Raw genomic sequence first — 21,108 nt, 5'->3', positions numbered from 1 at the left:
GCATTATGGGCTTGAGACTGGAGGGCAAAGCGGAAGTCAGTAATGTTTCCTCCTGGCATTATCTGTTGGGGGAGAGAGACAGAGAGAAGAGAAAGCAGGGTTTACTCCTGAACTTGGTGCAGGAGGAACCTCAGCAATACAGTCTGAACGGAGGCCAGGATTTGTTATGTGAAATAAGCTTTCTTCCTCGGGTGACAATAAAATGTTCTAGTTAAGCAGGGACGTTTTGCTTGGTGTCTGGGCAGTTGGTGAAAGAACTGAGGATTATTTATTGAGGTTTTAAATAATTTATAATGGCTCCTTTTCCTGATTTTATTCTCTTGTGCTGTATTCCACTTGAAGATGAGTGCCTTTTCCATAATTAAATTCTGGACATTTCCTTGAAGCTCATTTGAGATAATTTATTAAGGAACAAAATGCCATCACACCAACCGGCTGTTAGAAGAAACCAACCCAAAAGTAAACATCACACACAAACAAACACAGGGCTGAGCGGAATACATCTTCAATTCATTACGGTGTCACTCACCCAGGCTTTCCCACAGTAGGGTAGGTGTGTGTGTGTGTGTGTGTGTGTGTGTGTGTAAGAGAGAGAGAGAGAGAGAAAGAGAGAGAGAGAGAGAGAGAGAGAGAGAGGATGGTGTAAGCCAGAGGTCAGCAACCTAAGGCCCATGGGTTCCAGCCCATGAGCTTCCTAGAACCAGCCCACGGCCGTTCCATGGATTGGCGTGGGGATTCCTTGCTTTATTCCATGCTTTTTTCCCCCACGGCACCATTTTTTTTCTCACTGCGGGGACTGACTTCTGGGTTGGAAGAGCGCCGGAAATAGCATGTGAGCATGCACACAGGTGTTCCTCCGTCCTGGAAGTGCACCAGAAAAAGCGTGTGTGCACGTGTATGGGAGTGCCTGCACACTCTATTTCCGGCGCACTTCCGGGGCAGAGGAACGCCCATGCGTATACGCACATGCTATTTCCAGCGCTCTTCTGACCTGGAAGAGCGCCGGAAATAGCTTGAACGTACGCACGAGCACCCTCTGGCCCACTGAGAGGTCTGCTGGGGAGTGGACCAGCCCCGCCTCAAAAAACGTTGCTGACCCCTGGTGTAAGCAGATGTCACGTGATGGAACAGCTTTTAGTTTTTGTAAGAATTGGAATATCTGTTCTCAGTGCTTTTTTTCTTTAAAAGAAATGTATAGGGGTACTCTCATTTTGACTCAGGAAAACCACGATTTTATAGTTCAAATTGGGGGAAATGAATACAGTAAATGGGCAAAAGTACAAAGATTCACAAAATGTTTAGGGGTATGCATACCCCTGCGTCCCCCCAGAGAAAAAGGACTGTGTGTTCTTATCCAGAACCAAAGAACAACGCCGATTCAAAGGCAGAATTCAGAAGCACGGTACAGCTAATGAAGAAAAACAATGATATAGTGACAAAAATCAGGACAACACGAATACAACAATCTGGGACAGGCTTCCCCCAACATTGAAAGAGGCAGGCCTAATCTGAGACAGTTACTGGATGCCTTTAAGGGCTTCTCCAGATGTCCTTAAAGGACCTTCATGAGAAAGGACCTTTAGCTACAAAGGCCTTGTCCCTCCTCTGTTTCTGCTTGTCTAAGGAAAAGTTTGGATGAAGGCAGGAGGGAGAAGACCTCAACACCTGCAAATTAGGTGAAAAGGGAGGCATGGGGAATAACCGTTTTAAGCAAGCTGCTAGTGTCTGACCACAATTGTATATTTTCATGCATTGCAGTTGGAAGTGTCTGCTTTGTGGCTTTTTGTGGCCCTGGTTTTGACAGCATTTTAAAATGCCGGCTGGTTTGCTTTTGATCCGCAGGGGAGACCCTCTGCCTGATTGATCACATCCCTCCAACATAATCGCCTTCCTTCGATCAACATGGGCTCTTGAACTTAACCCTAACCACAGCGTGGACTCGTTTCCTTCCGCAAATGTATTGGGGGAGAGGGGAGCGGACACAACCCGCTTTCAGCACTCCTTGCACCTGAAAAAGGGCAAACTGCTTTGCTTCCATTTTGCACAGGCACCCAGAGCTTCCTGCTGAAATCCGGTAACTGTTGGGTGAGTGGTTGCCCTACGTTGGTTCACCATAATGCAAAAGCTTGTGTCCCCAACCCCACACCAAGGTATCTGGTTGGCCACTGTGAAAACAGGATGCTGGACTAGATTTTGTGCAAATAAAAGATAACGGAAGAGGAGATTGTGGGAGAGATACCTGATGTGAGGGAGGGGGATGACAACAGGAGAAATGCGTCTATACTTTACACATCCAACCTGCAAATGTCTACGTCCTAAGTGACATTTTACACTTATTTTCAACTGCTTTTTGTTTTAATGTGAAAAGGAGTTCTGTCCCATGGGGAGGAATCCAAGGTGCCATACAGCTCGAAGGGCCAGAGGGCTCCCGAACTCAGCAGGGATGGTTCACTGTGTTTTGAAGTAAATTCATGTTCCCATCTAAGAAATGGAGGAGGGATGCCTATGACGTCCGGAGACCAAAGTTACTTCACGGCACCACTGAGGAAAATCTGCCCCTTGTTCCAAGCTGCTTCAAAAAGGGCCCTTTTCTGTGTGGATTCTCCGATGTGTAAGAATGTTCTCCCAACCAACCAAGAGGATTCGAATGGCGACTGTCATCACCTCAATGCCTCAATTTCAGGAGTAGACAGCAGGCCTGGTTTGATCCAGCAAGACTCTGTTTCTCTTTTCTGTATTTATCCTTATATTTGGTAAGCCCCAAATTACAGCAGAAACCTTCTCAAACATCGGTCTCGAATGATTCTGAAACGTGATGCATTTCGCCCAAAACTTATTACACTTTGGGAGCAGGGCTTTGTTTTTTTTAAAAAAGAGGAAACATTCATAAGGTGTCAAGCCCTGCGTGGGTTGTCTGATGATGCATGAGCTTATCTTTCTGGGCGAAGGTTTTTTGGCACTTTGAGCATTCATGCGGTTTTGATTCCGCATGGGTTCTCTGATGTCTTACCAGCTTCTCCTTCTGGAAGAAGCTTTTCCCACACTCAGAACACGCAAATGGCTTCTCCCCTGTGTGGATTCGCTGGTGCCGGATCAACTGGGCACTCTGGCAGAAGCTTTTCCCACACTCGGGGCACCCGTAAGGCTTCTCTCCTGTGTGCATCCGCAGGTGAATGTCAAGGTATGACTTCCTGCTGAAGTTTTTCCCGCACTGAAGGCACTCGTAAGGCTTCTCGCCCGTGTGCATCCTCTGGTGTCTTATCAGCTGTCCTCTCTGGCAGAAGCATTTCCCACACTGTAGGCAAGCGTAGGGCTTCTCTCCTGTGTGGATTCTCTGGTGTCGGATCAGCTGCCCGCTCTGGCAGAAGCTCTTCCCGCACTGCGGACACTCGTAAGGCTTCTCGCCCGTGTGGATTCTCTGGTGGGTGACGAGCGAGGACTTGTTGCTGAAGCTCTTTGCGCAGTGCAGACACTCGTACGGCTTCTCGCCCGTGTGGATTCTCTGGTGGGTGATAAGATGCGACCGCGTGCTGAAGCTCTTCCCGCACTGCGGGCACTCGTAAGGCCTCTCCCCCAAGTGGATTCTCTGGTGTGCAAGAAGGTTCTCCCTCTGGCAGAAGCTCTTCCCGCACTCGAGGCACTCGTAGGGCCTCTCGGCTGTGTGGATCATCTGGTGCACGATGAGCCCCGATTGGTGCTCAAACGCCTGCCCGCATTTGCGGCACATGTGGCACTCCTCTCCTGCGCGGATTGCACCGGCATTATCAGCCACGGCGGTTTCCACCTCCTGAATGGAGATGCCCCACATCTTCACAGCCCGCTGCCACTGCTGCCTGTCGGACTTGTAGCCCTGATCGAAGGCATTGGACTTCACAGAAACGTCCCTGAGGGAAACCCCCAGGAACCTCCCGTCAGAACTGACTGACCTAGGGCCATCTTGATGCGTCCTGCCCATCTCGCTCTCACTGGCAGTGCCGTCGCCTGAAGAGATTAGAGAGACAAGAAGACACAGGCCGTGATATCACTCCATCTGACAGGAGAGGAGGAAAACAGAAGGTACCATGGAGGCAGAACAATGGACTCCATCCTAATGCTTCAAAACAAAGATGGCAAGAGTTTTGAGCTGATAGGATGAAGCCCATTGTGTCTGACTGGAATATTTCTTCTCAAACTCTGAGGTTTGGGTTGTGAGTGTTGCTGCTTTTTAAGACAAAACAGCACCATTTACACGCAAGATATTAGGCTCAGGGGAACTGCAAGGTTTAGTGAGGTGTAGACACACAGAGAGAAAAACTTTAGAAATAATAATAATAATAATAATAATAATAATAATTTATTATTCATACCCCGCCCACCTGGCTGAGTTTCCCCAGCCACGCTGGGCGGCTCCCAATCAAGTGTTAAAAACAATACAGCATTAAATATTAAAAACTTCCCTAAACAAGGCTGCCTTCAGGTGTCTTTTAAAGATAAGATAGCTGCTTATTTCCTTCACATCTGAAGGGAGGGCGTTCCACAGGGCGGGTGCCACAGAAAAGGCTCTTTGTCTGGTTCCCTGTAACCTTGCTTCTCGCAGCGAGGGAACTGCCAGAAGGCCCTCGGCGCTGGATCTCAGTGTCCCGGCAAAACGATGGGGGTGCAGACTCTCCTTCAGATATACTGGGCCAAGGCCGTTTAGGGCTTTAAAGGTCAGCACCGACACTTTGAATTGTGCTCGGAAATGTACTGGGAGAAAAACAACCCAGAGGAGGCCCTAACCCAACAAACACCCCCTGAGCTGTGGCGCTCCTTCCTTTTGAATACTTACTTTCACAGTACTCGGCTGCCAGGAAAATGTCATCCTGAGATCCCCCTGGGAAAACTTGGGGCGCGTCTTCCAGATGTGGGATCCCTTCTACCGGAGGAGGTTCTTCTTTGATCTCATTTGCAGCTGTGACGCAGGGAAAGAGAAAGAGCAGGAGGGAAATAGGAATCCCTCTTTTAGAAAAGAGAAGAAACTTCAGAAAACAGAGAGGGTTCTAGACTGTGCACAACCCATACGGTAGTGGAAACACCGGAACTGGATCTAGAGAAACACCCTGGCTGGATCTAGAGACATCAAAGAAGCGTTTCAGTTAAACACGTTTGTGGGAATATGGTCATTTGTCCATAAGAGCATGGGCAAAAGTTCATTATTGCAGGGATGATTTCATAGCAGTAAGCATTGCTTGGGAGCATGATCAACGCGTGGAGAGCTCATGCCATCCAATGATTGGTCCACGTAGCATAGCATGATCAACTGCGTGGTCTGGTGTGAGAACATGAGACTAATGTATTGTATTGTCTTTTATCTGCTGACTGAGGCAAAGCTCTCTCCTTGAATTTGTATCTTTTCGTGGACACACAATAAAGGTTGGGGCAGCAGCAGCTTCTAGAGAGAGCTGCGGCCACAGATTTCTGCAACCCATCTTGGCGTGAGACTGATTATTTACGGATGGCGAGCTGGTTCTCGTCACACGTTGTCAACTCATACAGGGAAATTGGGTTGGGAAAGACGGGACTCAACAACGTCATCTGGTGTCACGGTGTTATACTGCATATACAACACATATAAAAGGCTTTTTTCTTTACCAATCCAGCTGAGTCCCCAGGGTTTCCCAAATGTGGATGTCCTGTTATTTTGGACTACAACTCCCATCATCCCTAGCTAGCAGGTTCCATGGTCAGGGGTGATGGGAATTGTAGTCCAAAAACAACAGGAAATCCACATTTGGGAAACACTGTTGCAACCCGGGGAGGTGTAAGTGGCCTGGCACGACTGTTTCTGAAGGCAACCCTGTTTAGGGAAGTTTTTTATGTCTGATGTTTTACCGTCTTTTTAATATTCTGTTGGGAGCCGTCCAGAGTGGCTGGGCCAGCCCAGCCAGATGGGGTATAAATAATAAATTGTGGTGATGATGATGTCCACCATTGTGGACATTTCATAAAAGCAGGCCTTCACTGCTCTCCTAAGCCTGACAGTGGTTAATGCTGAATTGTGTTGAACTATCTGCTTTCCAAGCCTCAATTCCTAATTCATGGGATTGTTCCCTGCAGCGGCGTAGCGTGGGTTGTCAGCACCCGGGGCAAGGCAAGTAATTTGCGCCCCTAACCCCTAACCTGCCGCCGCTGCCAGCTTCTTCTTGCTGCTGCCTGGGCTGGTAGCCACGGTGGCGGCGTCGGGTCCGTGTCAGGTGATCTGAGGCAAGTTGCCGCTGGCGCTGCCGCCCAAACGACGCCGCTTGCCCGGAGGAGGAGGAGGGCAGAGAGGCGAGGAAAATGCAACATGGTCCAGCAGCTGCAGCAGCAGCGGTGGCGGCGGTGGGGCTGTGAGGAGGAGCTGCCTGGCGCGCCCTCCGCGGCCCTGACACACAGGGACCGCGGCGAGCGCTGAGAGCCGCTGCCTGCCGGACGCCTTCAGCCCAGACGCGCGCACAGCTCGTCGGTTCCGCGAGACATGGGGCTCTGCTACAGCCTGCGCCCGAGGCTCTTCGGCGACTCCGGAGGCGTCGAGCGCGCGCCCCCCAGATGTTGCGCCCGGTGCGGCCGGCCCCCCCTGCACCCCCCACGCTACGCCACTGGTTCCCTGTACATGGTACATTGTTCCCTGTACTGCAGTACACGGGGAGGGTCCCAATATCCTGTTTGCCTGCTGCCCAGTGCAGGTAATTTAGGAATTGCACCTCATGGATATAAGCCCTAGCATTTGACCTAGAGAGTTGAGCTTTGGATGTAGGCCGGAAGGCTGCCATCAGATTTTGTGTGACCCATTGGCCAGCTTGAGGCCTCTCTATCTCTTTGCAGCTGAAGGGAGGTGTCGCCATCGGCTTGCTCGGTACGTTGTTACTCTTCCAAATGATTTTGCTGCTGTTTAATAAATCTTAAGACTTAGAATCATAGAATAGAATCATAGAATCAAAGAGCTGGAAGAGACCACAAGGGCCATCGAGTCCAACCCCCTGCCAAGCAGGAAACACCATCAGAGCACTCCTGACATATGGTTGTCAAGCCTCTGCTTAAAGACCTCCAAAGAAGGAGACTCCACCACACTCCTTGGCAGCAAATTCCACTGTCGAACGACTCTTACTGTCAGGAAGTTCTTCCTAATGTTTAGGTGGAATCTTCTTTCTTGTAGTTTGGAACCATTGCTCCATGTCCGCTTCTCTGGAGCAGCAGAAAACAACCTTTCTCCCTCCTCTATGTGACATCCTTTTATATATTTGAACATGGCTATCATATCACCCCTTAACCTCCTCTTCTCCAGGCTAAACATGCCCAGCTCCCCTAACCGTTCCTCATAAGGCATCATTTCCAGGCCTTTGACCATTTTGGTTGCCCTCCTCTGGACACGTTCCAGTTTGTCAGTGTCCTTCTTGAACTGTGGTGCCCAGAACTGGACACAGTACTCCAGGTGAGGTCTGACCAGAGCAGAATACAGTGGCACTATTACTTCCCTTGATCTAGATACTATACTCCTATTGATGCAGCCTAGAATTGCATTGGCTTTTTTAGCTGCCGCGTCACACTGTTGGCTCATGTCAAGTTTGGACCTACTTCTTCACCACCATTTCTTCACCACTTATAACACACATTTATTTCCGAACCCCTGGGGGGAAAAGAACCCCCTTGCCTTTGGCAAGACCTTCAAAGCACATTATTTCCCACAAAATGTGAGGGGTCAACTGCAGTACCACCCACAATTCTTAAAAGGAAATAATGTGCTTCTAATATGCTTTAAAAGGTCCAGCACCAAGGGCCTTCTGGTGGCTCCCTCAATGCAAGAAGTGAGGTTACAAGGTAGAGGGCCTTCTTAGCAGTGGCGCCTGCCCTGTGGGACACCCTCCCATGAGATGTTAAGGAAATAAGCAACTATCTTGTCTTTTAAAAGTAAGAAGGCAGCCCTGTTTAGGGAAGTTTTTAATGTTTAATGCTGTATTGTGTTTTTAATATTTGGTTGTAAGCCGCCCAGAGTGGTTGGGAAAACCCAGCCAGATGGGCAGGGTATAAATTATTATTATTATTATTATTATTATTATTATTATTATTATTATTTCTTATTATGCATACACAGCCCAGGGTCAAACTTAAAATCAATGAATCTTGAGGGGATCATCTTCCTGCACTCTTTAGTACAGTGGTTCCTCAGGTTACATACGCTTCAGGTTACATACGCTTCAGGTTACATACGCTTCAGGTTACAGACTCCGCTAACCCAGAAATAGTGCTTCAGGTTAAGAACTTTGCTTCAGGATAAGAACAGAAATCGTGCTCCGGCAGTGCAGCAGCAGCAGAAGGCTCCATTAGCTAAAGTGGTGCTTCAGGTTAAGAACAGTTTCAGGTTAAGAATGGACCTCTGGAACAAATTAAATACTTAACCTGAGGTACCACTGTATATGCAATTTTTTGTACAGCTTACTTGGTCAGAGACCTCCACTGCAAAATTTGGGGAGGTGCAAATTTAGAAAGATATCTGTGTTTCAGTTTATGTATTGCTTCAGAAAGTACGAGAGAATATAATTTCTCCCTCATCCCTAGCTCTGTCACTGAACTACAGGGGATTCCTCAAAGGCCTAGGAACATGGGAAGATACCCTATGTGGATTAGACCAGTGTTTTTCAACCTTTTTTGGGCAAAGGCACACTTGTTTCATGAAAAAAATCACAAGGCACACCACCATTAGAAAATGTTAAAAAAATTAACTCTGTGCCTATATTGACTATATATAAAGTAATTCTCTTGAATAGGAATCAAATAAACACAAAGAAAGTATTTTATAATTACTTTATTATGAAATAGTAAGTAAACAGAAATATGAAAAATTATAAAATACTTTATTTTTAAATCTTTCGAATTTTTCAATTTTTCCCACGGCACACCAGGCAACATATCGCGGCACACTAGTGTGCCACGGAACAGTGGTTGAAAAACACTGGATTAGACCATTTGGCCATCCAGTTCAGTAATGCCAACTCTGACTGGCAGAGGTCTTTTTCTGGTCCTGCTCCTTGGGATACTTTAAGTGGAGATGGACCTACGGTACTCTGTATGCTTATCGTCCCAGAGCTATGTCTCACTCACAGAACCAAAAGGGTACAGTCACTCCAATCACCTGGGCAGGAGTCCCAGACAACTCCACAGTCTCCATTTGTTGCACTGAAAGATGTGCTTGGGTTGTTTTGGTGATGGCTATTACAATTCTGAGTGAGGACATCACTTCCAAAATCAGCCAAAACAATTTCTGAACTCTTTGGAATTATAAAATAACTCCTCAAATTGTTTGGGTGTGTTTTTGAAATATAAATATTATTTAGATCTATATATAGTGCACATGATTGATGCTTTTGAATTATGGTGTTGGAGGAGACTCTTGAGAGTCCCATGGACTGCAAGAAGATCAAACCGATCGATTCTGAAGGAAATCAGTCCTGAGTGCTCACTGGAAGGACAGATCCTGAAGCTGAGGCTCCAATACTTTGGCCACCTCATGAGAAGAGAAGACTCCCTGGAAAAGACCCTGATGTTGGGAAAGATGGAGGGCAGAAGGAGAAGGGGACGACAGAGGACGAGATGGTTGGACAGTGTTCTCGAAGCTACCAGCATGAGTTTGACCAAACTGCGGGAGGCAGTGGAAGACAGGAGTGCCTGGCATGCTCTGGTCCAGGGGGTCACGAAGAGTCGGACATGACTAAACGACACAGTGCGCATGAGAATAAATTTTGGCAACCTCACCAGCCCTTAGAGGGGATTATAAAATTTTTTAGGCATGAATGGTCCCATCACACAGGTGAGCAGTTACCTGCAAAACCTCCTTTTCCTGTTTCCTCAGGGTCGTGAGTGAATAAATCTTCCTTTCCTTCCGGCCAGGGGACGGGGTCTGGTTTGGGAATCAAAAGTCCTTTACAGAAGGGAAGAAAACACAGGAAGTTAAGGAGTGATTTCTTTCATCTCAAGTCATCTAAGTTAGAAAAACGCGTCCTTGACCTGCTACTTTTCTATCTACGGGGAAATATTTCCCTGTTTTTAAAAAAGATGAAAACATGCCACTGCAGAGCTGCAATTCCCAGAGTAGCTTAACAATCAGTCCCTCTCTACCAGGGAATTCTGGGACTTGTAGCTCTGTGAGGGGAATAATACTTTTATTATTTATATGCTGCTCATCTGACTATATACCAAAACCCTCCAACGGTCTCCTATCTTTCAGTATATGTTGGAGGACAGAGTGGAAAGCTGAGCAGAAGGGGAAATCAAATGAGAGAAAAAAGGGTGCAGCCAGCCAGAATTCCAAACTGAAGTCTACTCTGCTGCAACATTTTATCGCAGGTTCCACTTGTAAGCTAAGAAACGGAAGGGACATACAGTCGTAGCTTGGTTTCAAACAGCTTAGTTCTCGAGCGTTTTGGCTCCCAAACGCCACCAACCCGGAAGTGAGTGTTCCGGTTTGCAAACTATTTTTAGAAGCCGAACGTCCGACGGGCCTTCTGCGGCTTCCAATTGGCTGCAGGAACTTCCTGCAGCCAATCCAAAGCTGCGCTTTGTTTCCAAACGTTTTGGAAGTCGAACGGACTTCCGGAATGGATTCCGTTCGACTTCCAGTGTACGACTGTACTAGAGTCAATTCTATTTTTAAAGACATTATCCCTGATAAATAGTAGTGGTTGACATACATGGAAGACACGAGCTGCTCTTTCCCTCCCCCTTGGTCTCTTACAGGCTACTGCAGATTCTTACCCAATGAGGCCATATTCCCATAATTCTCCAACGTGACCTCCTTGTACAGAACTCTTTGGTCTGGATCCAGCAAGGCCCATTCTTCCTCTGCAAAATAAATTGCCACCTCCTCGAAGGCCAACGGTCCCTGAAATAAGGAAAATGTTGCTTCCTCAACGCTTGACGTCTATTATTATTTATTATTATTTATTGCCTTTATATCCCCGCAGGAACTCAGGGGGATGTAATTGGTTCACACACACACCCCAGCTCATCTCCTGTTGCTATCATATAATTATAGAGTTGGAAGGGGATCCCAAGGGTCATCTAGTCCAACCCCAGGCAACAGAGGGGGGTCATCACCTCAACAACCCTGTAAGGTGGGTTAGGCTAAGAGACAGTGACAGGCCCAAGGTCGCCCAGTGAGGTTCATGGCTGGGATTACCCAGGTTCTAGTCCGACACTCTAACCCAGGGGTCAGCAAACATTTTCAGCCACTGTCCCTCAGACCTTGTGGGGGGCCAGACTATACTTTGAAAGGAAAAAAATGAACGAATTCCTATGCCCTACAAATAACCCAGAGATGCATTTTAAATACAGTAGTACCTCGGGTTACAGACGCTTCAGGTTACAGACGCTTCAGGTTATAGACTCCGCTAACCCAGAAATAGCACTTCGGGTTAAGAACTTTGCTTCAGGATGAGAACAGAAATCGCGTGGCGGTGGCAGTGGGAGGCCCCATTAGCTAAAGTGGTACCTCAGGTTAAGAACAGTTTCAGGTTAAGGAAGGGCCTCCAGAACAAATTAAGTTCTTACCCAGAGGTACCACTGTAAAAGCACACATTCTACTCATGTGAAAACACCAGGCAGGCCCCACAAATAACCCAGAGATGCATTTTAAATAAAAGGGCACATTCTACTCATGTAAAAACACGCTGATTCCTGGACTATCCGTGGGCTGGATTTAGAAGGCGATTGGGCCGGATCTGGCCTTAGTATGCCTACCCATGCTCTAACCAGTACACCACACTGACTTTCCCAGGGAGGATGCAAGAATTCTCCTTGTTTACAAGAGAGGTGGGGAACCTGTTTTGACCCAATGGGACAGACCCTTATTAATCTCCACCCCGCTCCATTGGCCAACTTTGACAGGTGGGTGGGATAACCCACCTGATGTCGTTGTGATGTCAGGTGGCTGACAGGTGGGTTGTCCCGCCCGCCAGTCCAAGACCCTTGGCACGGCTCCTCCCAGGCTCCTGGCAGTCAGCTGGGAACTGCAGTGCCAAGGGACTCTGCTGGGGTCTTCCCAGGCGCTGAACGCAGGGTTGGAAAGAATCAGATCCTGGGGGAACTTGGGACTTGAGCACAACAACATCCTCCCCTCCTCTGTTTTCCCAGAACTGATGTTTAGAAGCATTCCTACAGTGGAGATGTCAGGATGCCGTCAGTGGCTCCCAGCTGGTTGCCCAGGAAAGTATAAAGACAAGGAAAAGTTACTTACCATCCTTTTTTATTTCAATATTACAGAGAGAGGCTATAGAACCCAGCCTCTGTGATAATGGCGTTGTCCTGAGTGAATCTCCACCCACCCCCGTCTCTCCCACTTCCTTTTTTTAAAATTTAAATTATTTTATTGGTTTTCACATATTACTTTGCAATACAGATATACCAAAGCCAACACCATTTCGTCCCCATCCCCCCATACATTTACATTTCTTTTTCCTCAATCCATCATATTCTTTTCTCCTTCTTCCCACTTCCCTCCGCCCCCACTCGATTTCCTCCACATTATACAAATTACAATAACCCTTGCATTCTACAACCTTCTCAAATCATCTACATATTCTTATTATCTTTCCTTACTAATTATTCTTCCATCCAGTACTTCACATTTTAATCTAGGCATATTAGCATATCTTTTTTTTTTTTTTTTGAGCAATATTTTGCCATATATTCATCAAAACATTTCCCACTCCCTTTTTAATTTTTGATTCGACTGATTTCTTATTATAGCAGTTAATTTTGCCAAAATTAAATATTCATTTACAAATCCATTCCTCCTTTGTGGGTATAGTTTGTGACTTCCACCTAGAAGTCTCTCCCACTTCCTTGTTCGTCATTCTCATCATCTCCTCCACAGGTGCTGCTATGTGCCTTTGAGCTCCTTGCTCTCCTACTTTTAAGGCTCACCGGGTTCTGGGAGAAGGAGGTTTCTGGGATGCTTTCTAATGACACCGTGTTCAGGATGGGGAGGCGGTCTCCACCATTCCTCCTCTGCCCAGTCCCTGATAGGAGGCAGAGAATGGGCATCAGGGCTAGTAAGATGCTTTGAGATTTGTTTTACTGCAAAGTGATAAATAAATGCAATACAGAGGTACCTCTGGATGCGAACGGGATCCGTTCTGGAGCCCCGTTCACATCCTGAAGCAAACACAATCCACGTCTGCGCGTGCACGGGTCGCGATATGCTGCTTCCGCTCATGCACGTGACATCATTTTGAGCGTCTGCGCATGTGCGAGCGGCGAAACCCGGAAATAACGTGCTCCATTACTTCTGGGTCGCCGTGGAGTGCAACCCAAAAATGCTTAACCTGAAGCTACTTCAACCCGAGGTATGACTATAGAGCCATACCTTGGATCCCGAATGCCTTGGAACTCGGACGTTTTGGCTCCCGAACACTACAAAACCAGAAGTGAGTGTTCCGGTTTGCGAACGTACTTTGGAAGCCAAATGTCCAATGGGGCTTCCGGGGCTTCTGATTAGCTATAGGAGCTTCCTGCAGCCAATCAGAAGCTGTAATTTGGTTTCCAAACGTTTTGGAAGTCGAACGGACTTCTGGAATGGATTCCGTCTGACTCCCAAGGTACGAACCAGAAAAAAGTGTGTGCATCCAACATCCGGCAAATTCTTAACCACGTGGCAAACCACCTCAACTACATCTCTATTCCCTCTTCCTCACCTTCCCTCCCCAACCGCCGCAACTCCCATGTTGGGGCCTCACCTGAGTTGGCTCCGGAGCAGGATGACGAGATGAGCCACAGGAAATCAGACGCTGTGCCCCACTGGCTACAAGGCAGGAAGGGATGGGAGAAGCAAAATGGGAGACAGGCCACCATTACATTCGTTTCATTTATTCAAAACATTTCTCGGGTCTCCACGCTTCTAATTCTACAATTATATTATTCTATTATTGTTTAAGGGACGCGGGTGGTGCTGTGGGTTAAACCACAGAGCCTAGGACTTGCCGATCAGAAGGTCGGCGGTTCGAATCCCCACGACGGGGTGAGCTCCCGTTGCTCGGTCCCTGCTGCTGCCAACCTAGCAGTTCGAAAGCACATCAAAATGCAAGTAGATAAATAGGTACCGCTCTGGTGGGAAGGTAAACGGCGTTTCCGTGTGCTGCTCTGGTTTGCCAGAAGCGGCTTAGTCATGCTGGCCACATGACCCGGAAGCTGTACGCTGGCTCCCTCGGCCAATAAAGCGAGATGAGTGACGCAACCCCAGAGTCGGCCACGACTGGACCTAATGGTCAGGGGTCCCTTTACCTTTTTATTATTGTAAAACTGCTCTGGGAATTGTGGCTCTGGGATCAGAATAGGGGTCTTCCCAGGATCCTTTGGGGGAAGCCATGATGGTATGAAGCAGCTTTAAATGTAGGTTGTTTATGTTTAATGTTATACACATATACCTAGGTCTATGCCCCCTTGAATTCATGACTGAAGGAAACAAAACCTTTGTAAACAAGCCGCTTTTGTAGTCTCATCCATCCCATAACTCCTTACCAAGCAGACTGGCATCTTCATTCTCCTCCTCCTCCTCCTTGCATAAAGGTCCTGGCTGAATACCCAAAGGTGAGAGGAGACCCAGAGCAGTCTCCCTTTTTTCCTTCTCAGGTACCTGGAGCAACAGAGAGGACATAAGAGCATCAGAAGAGTATTTTGGATCAGACCAGTTGGCCCATCTAGTCCAGCATCCTGTTCTTACTAGATGCCTGTGGGCAAGGACCCCCTTGTTCAAGGCAGAGTGACGGAAGTTAGAAGGAGCACCAAAAGGAAACAGTGCTATTCTAGCCAGGAGTGGGGAAACCTGCAAGCACCTCCAGATGTTGCTGGACTACAACTTCCATCATCCCAGACCACTGACCATGCTAGCCGCAAAGGCTGATGGGAGTTGGAGTCCAGCAACACCCAGAAGGCACGGGGCTGGCAAAGCTTGTTTTAGAGGAGTTTAGAGGGCAGGTTCTGTTGCCGTTGATAATAAATGGGCAGCCAGAAAATGTCATGAGTATTGAGGGAGCAGGATCCCATTTAATGGGTTTTGATGTTTTGCTTGGATTGTTTAATTTGTCAGTTTGATGGCCTTTTGTATACAGTGGTACCTCAGGTTACAGATGCTTCAGGTTACAAACTCCGCTAACCCAGAAATAGTACCTCGGGTTAAGAACTTTGCTTCAGAATGAGAACAGAAATCGCGCTGAGTGGCAGCAGTGGGAGGCGCCATTAGCTTAAGCGGTGCTTCAGGTTAAGAACGGTTTCAGTTTAAGAACGGACCTTCAGAATGAATTAAGTTCTTAACCTGAGGTACCACTGTACTGCTCTGCAAAATAAATAAATAAATATAAATAAAAATAAAGATACGTGCCCCTTCGGATATTTGGTGGCCTCACCTTCCGTTCCCATCCCTGAGGCTCATCCTCTTCCTGGCTCAGCAGGAAGTCCTCTGCCAGGGCCACCGCTTCAGCACAGCTCTCTGCGCCCCCTGCCTTGACCCAGCCCTGCATTTCCTGAGGCAGGACAGCCAAGAACTGCTCCAGGACCAGCATCTCAACCATCTGCTCCTTGGTGTGCTTCTCCGGTTTGAGCCACTGACAGCACAGCGTCTGGAGCTGCCTGCAAATCTCTCGGGGTCCCTCCATCTCCCGGTAGCAGAAATGTCTGAAGCGTTTACGCTGGATTTCGGCGCTAATGTCACCCGGGACAGTTCCCCTTTCCACCTTGGCATCTTCCCTCCCTCTGGCATGCAGGCTCTTTGGGGCTTCAGCATTGAGATCTGGTGAGATTTGGGTCAACCTCTGCGCTCTAAGACACCGGTCACTTTGGGCTTCCTCTCTGATGGAGACCTTATCGCCCCATCGAAGCTGCGGATTATGCAATCCTGCTTGAGGCAGCTGCAGGCCCCTCAAAAAGTCATGCCACTGGATTTCCCAGTGTTGGGCCAAACCTTCCTCGGGTTCCTGTTTAATCTGTAGCAGTGGCAGACCTTTGGAAAATCCTTGGGCCGTCCCAGCTTGCACAAAATGGCGGCCTTTGTCTCCTTGTTCTTCTCCAATTGAATAATCTGGTGCTTCTGCCTCTTCCAGTTTAATTCCTGCAGGCAACTCATGAGCAAATAAAGGCTGAAACTGGAAGCCTACAGTTGCCATCCCTGATCCTCCAGACATCGAAGAGGCCTCTTTCTCTTTCGCCTCAACAGAGCTGGGTCTACAGATTTGCTCCGTGCCTCTTAACTAGAGGGAGGCTGCTTCGGCCCTGTAAAACGCAAAATCTTTAGGAAAGGCTGCAGGGCTGGATCTTTAGAGGATAGAGACAGGTCACCCAGAAGGTGGATTCATTCTCAAGCCAGGGGACAGGCTTCTCCCTAAAGAAAAGAAGACATAAGCATATCGGATGAAGAGTTCTGCTGGATCAGACCTGTCTTGTCCACCATCTTGGAAAATGCCACCTCCCTGGGCTGGATGTAACTAGGAAGGCAGGCAGGTTGAGTCAGTCAGAGGTTGGTGGGGCAGTGCCCCATTTGCCCTAGGGCCTCAAGGACCACCCTCCATTGCTCTTTCTTCTTTACAACTATTAAGGGCACAGGACCCCTGCCCTCTTTTTCATTTGACTACCCCTCTTTAGAGAGACGCAGGTGGCGCTGTGGGTTAAACCACAGAGCCTAGGACTTGCTGACGGGGTGAGCTCCCGTTGCTTGGTCCCTGCTCCTGCCAACCTAGCAGTTCGAAAGCAACCAACTAAATGATTTAAGATAGTTAAAAATAAAGGTTTCAGTTGTGAAATATCAAGATTTCAAAAAGATTTGTGAGAAAATAATGTTAAATTATTATCTAAAATGTATAGCTTGCTTTTAGAGTGGCATACAAAAGATTAACAGGTCAAGTTGGTAATGGACAAAGGATTTGGGACATAATGGGTTAAACCACAGAGCCTAGGACTTACTGATCAGAAGGTCTGCGGTTGGAATCCCCCTGACAGGGGTGAGCTCCTGTTGCTTGGTCCCTGCTCCTGCCAACCTAGCAGTTCGAAAGCACGTCAAAGTGCAAGTAGATAAATAGGTACCACTCCGGTGGGAAGGTAAACGGCGTTTCCGTGCTCTGCTCTGGCTCGCCAGAAGTGGCTTAGTCATGCTGGCCACATGACCCGGAAGCTGTACGCCGGCTCCCTCGGCCAATAAAGCGAGATGAGCACCGCAACAGAGTCGGCCACAACTGGACTTAACGGTCGGGGTCCCTTTACCTTTACTCCTCTTTAGACAGACTTACCTTCCATCAGGAGGCACCCCCCCCCCATTTCTTTCATTTCAGAGAATCCCTGAAAGCAAAGTTGTGCAGAATTCCCTACAAGCTGCATTTGATGTTAAAATTAGAACCCGCCCTCCTCCTGGTTGCTTTAGTTAGAAGAGGCAGATGGCTAAATAAGCATGTGTGGCTTATTCCATTGTGTACACATTAGAGAAGACTCTTATTTTGCTGCTGCTGAAAGGATCCAAAACCTGGGGTAGCTCAGTCGGTAGAGCACGAGACCCTTAATCTCAAGGTTGTGGGTTCGAGCCCCATGTTGTGCAAAAAAATTATAATCCTACATTGCAGGGGGTTGGACAAGACAACACTTGAGGTCCCTTCTAACTCTACAATTCAGCAACTCAGACCCTTACAATCATCCCTGACAACAACCCCACAAAAAAATTTGTAGAAACAGCATTAGGTCGCCACCTTCCTTCCCTCTGCCATGTTCCTGTGCAGCCTGAGAGACACAGAAATTAAGCAAAGGGACATTTTTTCCTGACACCCTCCCCTAAATTTTGCCTCCTAATGTGTGTGAATATTATTGCTGCCACCTTTCCACCCCGTCTCACTCCTGTACCTATTACAGCAGCCAGAGACACCGAAAATAAACAAGGGGGACATTTCTTTCCTGACACCCCTTCCCCCAATTTTCCCACCTGAACTGCAGAATCAACATTACGTTGCCACCTTTCTTCATTTACCATGCTCCTGTGTTCATTACAGCAGCCAGAGGCACGGAAAAGAAACATTTTCTCCTGACATTCACACTCCGCACAGTTGCCACCTGTGTTGTGGGAACAACACTGAGTTGCCACATTTCCTCCCTGTGTCAAGCTCCCCCCCAGCAGCCTGAGACAACAAGAAATAAACAAGAGAATCTCCCCTCTCTTCGTGGTCGTGGTTTGCCTGCTTTTTTGACAAAAACAACCAAAGCAAACCGTAATCATAAATCTTTGCACCCCAGTGGAGTTTCTACCTCTCATTCTGTTTATTTCAGACGCAACTCCCCAAACGTGAGCAATAGATGCAAACAATAATATTAATACTGACTACATCCTTGCAACCTCATGCAAGGACCGGGGTGAGAGAGCATCATCCCTGCCCCTTACAGGCCCCTGTTCAGATGCCTTTTCTCCCTCTTTCTACTCCTCCATCCCTTGCAGATGAAATATTCCCTTTGTCCAAAAACAGCCACCCGCCTTTTCCCCCCTTTCTTTCAACTCACCCCTCCAGCACGCCCTGCAAGCAACACTTCTGGCCCTTCCCAAAGATCTCTCTCTGTGTGTGTCTCCGAGCACAGGAGGCCTCTGCATCCCCAGATGGGAGGGAGAGAAGGAGGCAGAATAAGAAGAATGGCAATAACAACACAGGAAGGTCCTTTTGGCATCCCTCCTTCTCGGGAGCCTTTCTAGGAAGCTGGGCTCCATCTTCTCCTTTTTCTTAACCCTTTCCAAAGGCAGAGTGTATACGCAAAGGTGCGTATAGTTAAAGCTCTGGTTTTCCCAGTAGTGATGTATGGAAGTGAGAGCTGGACCACAAAGAAGGCTGATCACCGAAGAATGGATGCTTTTGAATTATGGTGCTGGAGGAGACTCTTGAGAGTCCCATGGACTGCAAGAAGATCAAACCTCTCCATTCTTAAGGAAATCAGCCCTGAGTGCTCACTGGAAGGACAGATCCTGAAGCTGAGGCTCCAATACTTTGGCCACCTCATGAGAAGAGAAGCCTCCCTGGAAAAGACCCTGATGTTGGGAAAGATGGAGGGCCCAAGGAGAAGGGGACAACAGGGGACGAGATGGTTGGACAGTGTTCTCAAAGCTACCAGCATGAGTTTGACCAAACTGCGGGAGGCAGTGGAAGACAGGAGTGCCTGGCGTGCTCTGGTCCAGGGGGTCACGAAGAGTCGGACACGACTAAACGACAACAACAAAGGCAGAATAGGAGGGAAGCAGGGAACTGCCGCTGGAGGGAGAAGGAATCGATTTCACATCATGGTTCAAAACTGCACCAGGGACATTAGGAATCTACCCATAGCTGTCAATGTTTCCCTTTTTTTAAAGGGAAATTCCCTTATTCTGAATAGGATTCCTCGCAAGAAAAGGGGAAAGTTGACAGCTATGAATCTACCTTAGGCCAAGTCGGACTGTTGGTCCATCTAGCTCAGGATGTCTGCACTGACTGGCAACAGCTCTCCAGGACAGGAGACTCTTTTAATCTCTGGTTTTTGGGTTCGAGCCCCAGGCTGGGCAAAATGATTCCTGCATTGCTGGGGGGGTAGGTCTAGATGACCCTCAGGGTCCCTTCCAATTCTACAATTCTATTATTATTTGTTCTTACCCTCACAGGTCTATGGTTCCCACAGAGATTTATTAAGGGGGAGCCATGACTGTTTAAAGTGGCATTATGCTGTTTTCATAGAATCAGAATTGCAGAGCTGGAAGGGAGCTCAGTGGTCCTGTAGTCTAACCCCTTGTGATGCAGGAATCTCAAGTGAATCATACACGACAGGTGGCCCTCCAACCTCTGCTTAAAAACTTCCAAGAAAGGAGAGTCCACCATCTTCCGATGGAGTCCATTCCACCGTTGAACAGCTTTTACCATCCAATTCTGAGCACCACGATTTAAGGAGGATTTACAAAATGAACTGGACTCCTTGGCAGGTTTTGAATATACCTACACAAATTTATTGGTTGATAACATTTGTTAAGTTGTGGGTGAACAAATCAGACGACACAGCGATTCTTCAAACAGCTCTTGTTTATTCACAGGCCAGGGCAGAACTGAACTGAAGGGTTCAGCCAGCCTGCTTATATAGAGCTCCACTAGAACGCAACAGTAACCATTTTCTGTAACTATCCAATCACAGAACGTCACTATCAATCCCTTATTTGCAAATGTGGACCTGAGTGAAAACTATCTACAGTATCCCCCTGCTGGCCCAGGGTGAGAACTTCAGTACATAACAAACATGATAGACAACACAAGGATATGTATAATTTTATAGCATGCAGAGAATAATATGTGCAGAGAAATCAGAGAGAGGAGCTGAGGGAAGTCTTGGGGGGGGGGAAGGGGGAAATAATGTATGTGATTATATGATTTGATAATTTGTTATGTTGAAATTGCTTAATAAAAATATTTTTTAAAAAAAAATAAGGAGGATATTGACAAGCCGAAACGGGTGCAGAGGAGGGCAACCAAGATGATCAAGGGTTTGGAAACCAAGCTTTATGAGGCATGTTTGAAGGAGTTGGGTGTGTTTAGCCAGGAAAAGAGGAGACGGAGAGGAGATATGAGATCTCAAGGGCTGTCACATGGAAGAGGGAACATGCTTGTTTTCTCCTGCTCTGGATGGCGGGACTCGAACCCATGGCTTCAAGTTGCAAGAAAGGCGAATCCAAATAAACTTCAGGAAGAAATTTCTGGTGCAGATGAGGCCTAGCATGTAGTGCAGGCTGAGAATTAATGATTTCCTAGAAGCTCGTGACTTTTCAGAATAAACACCATGGCTTTTAAATCAGGGACAAACTGGAAAACAGGGTAAACTAATGCATGTTTATCACTGAATCACAGAGCTGGAAGGGACCCAGGGGTCATCTAGTCCAACCCCCCAATCTCAGAGAAAGCATCCCTGGCACAGGGCCTTCCAACGTCTCCTTAAAAACCTTCAAGGAAGGAGAGTCCACAACCTCCAGAGGGAGACATTTCCACTGTCAAACAGCTCTTACCATCAGAAAGTATCCCCTGATCTTTAGTCGGAATCTCCTTTCTTGTAACTTGAAGCCATGGTTCCAGTTGATGGACTTCCATTTCATGCGGC

The 21,108-nt window shown here is 47.6% G+C and overlaps 2 protein-coding genes across 3 annotated transcripts in view; both read right to left on the bottom strand.

The window, feature by feature from the left end:
• Nucleotides 1-386: 386 nt before the first annotated feature.
• On the bottom strand, nt 387-21,039 carry LOC309336578 (uncharacterized protein). 2 transcript variants are annotated; one of them, XM_081852561.1, is made up of 8 exons: nt 18,514-21,038; nt 15,393-16,363; nt 14,509-14,623; nt 13,728-13,792; nt 10,747-10,873; nt 9,815-9,913; nt 4,808-4,930; nt 387-3,981 (listed from the first exon to the last, which is right to left on the bottom strand). In XM_081852561.1, the coding sequence occupies exons 2-8, from the start codon at nt 16,164-16,166 to the stop codon at nt 2,885-2,887; spliced, it is 2,400 nt and encodes a 799-aa protein (XP_081708687.1). In that variant the 5' UTR covers nt 16,167-16,363; nt 18,514-21,038; the 3' UTR covers nt 387-2,884. The 2 variants fall into 2 exon arrangements, with proteins under 2 accessions (XP_081708687.1, XP_081708688.1); XM_081852562.1 differs by lacking the exon at nt 4,808-4,930 and having other exon boundaries at nt 2,876-3,981; nt 18,514-21,039.
• The window catches only part of LOC309337266 (zinc finger protein 174-like), a 124,038-nt gene continuing 116,761 nt past the window's right edge, over nt 13,832-21,108 (bottom strand). The window contains exon 3 of the mRNA XM_081854036.1: nt 13,832-14,271. Within this exon, the coding sequence (XP_081710162.1) occupies nt 14,249-14,271 (23 nt within the window). The 3' untranslated portion in view covers nt 13,832-14,248. The remainder of the gene's footprint in view (nt 14,272-21,108) is intronic.

This window comes from Podarcis erhardii (assembly GCF_964252035.2).
Source record: "Podarcis erhardii genome assembly, chromosome: 2".
NCBI classification, from domain to species: domain Eukaryota; kingdom Metazoa; phylum Chordata; class Lepidosauria; order Squamata; family Lacertidae; genus Podarcis; species Podarcis erhardii.
This window is presented reverse-complemented; position numbering and strand designations above follow the sequence as displayed.

Bases quoted from the DNA above. Each gene is read 5' to 3' on its own strand.
- LOC309336578 (XM_081852561.1), bottom strand. From the start codon at position 16,166: ATGTCTGGAGGATCAGGGATGGCAACTGTAGGCTTCCAGTTTCAGCCT. The intron at 14,624-15,392 runs GTGAGGCCACCA...CTGTTGCTCCAG, and splicing joins CTCAGGGATGGGAACGGAAG to GTACCTGAGAAGGAAAAAAG. The intron at 3,982-4,807 runs GTAAGTATTCAA...TAATCTCTTCAG, and splicing joins GGCAGCCGAGTACTGTGAAA to GCGACGGCACTGCCAGTGAG.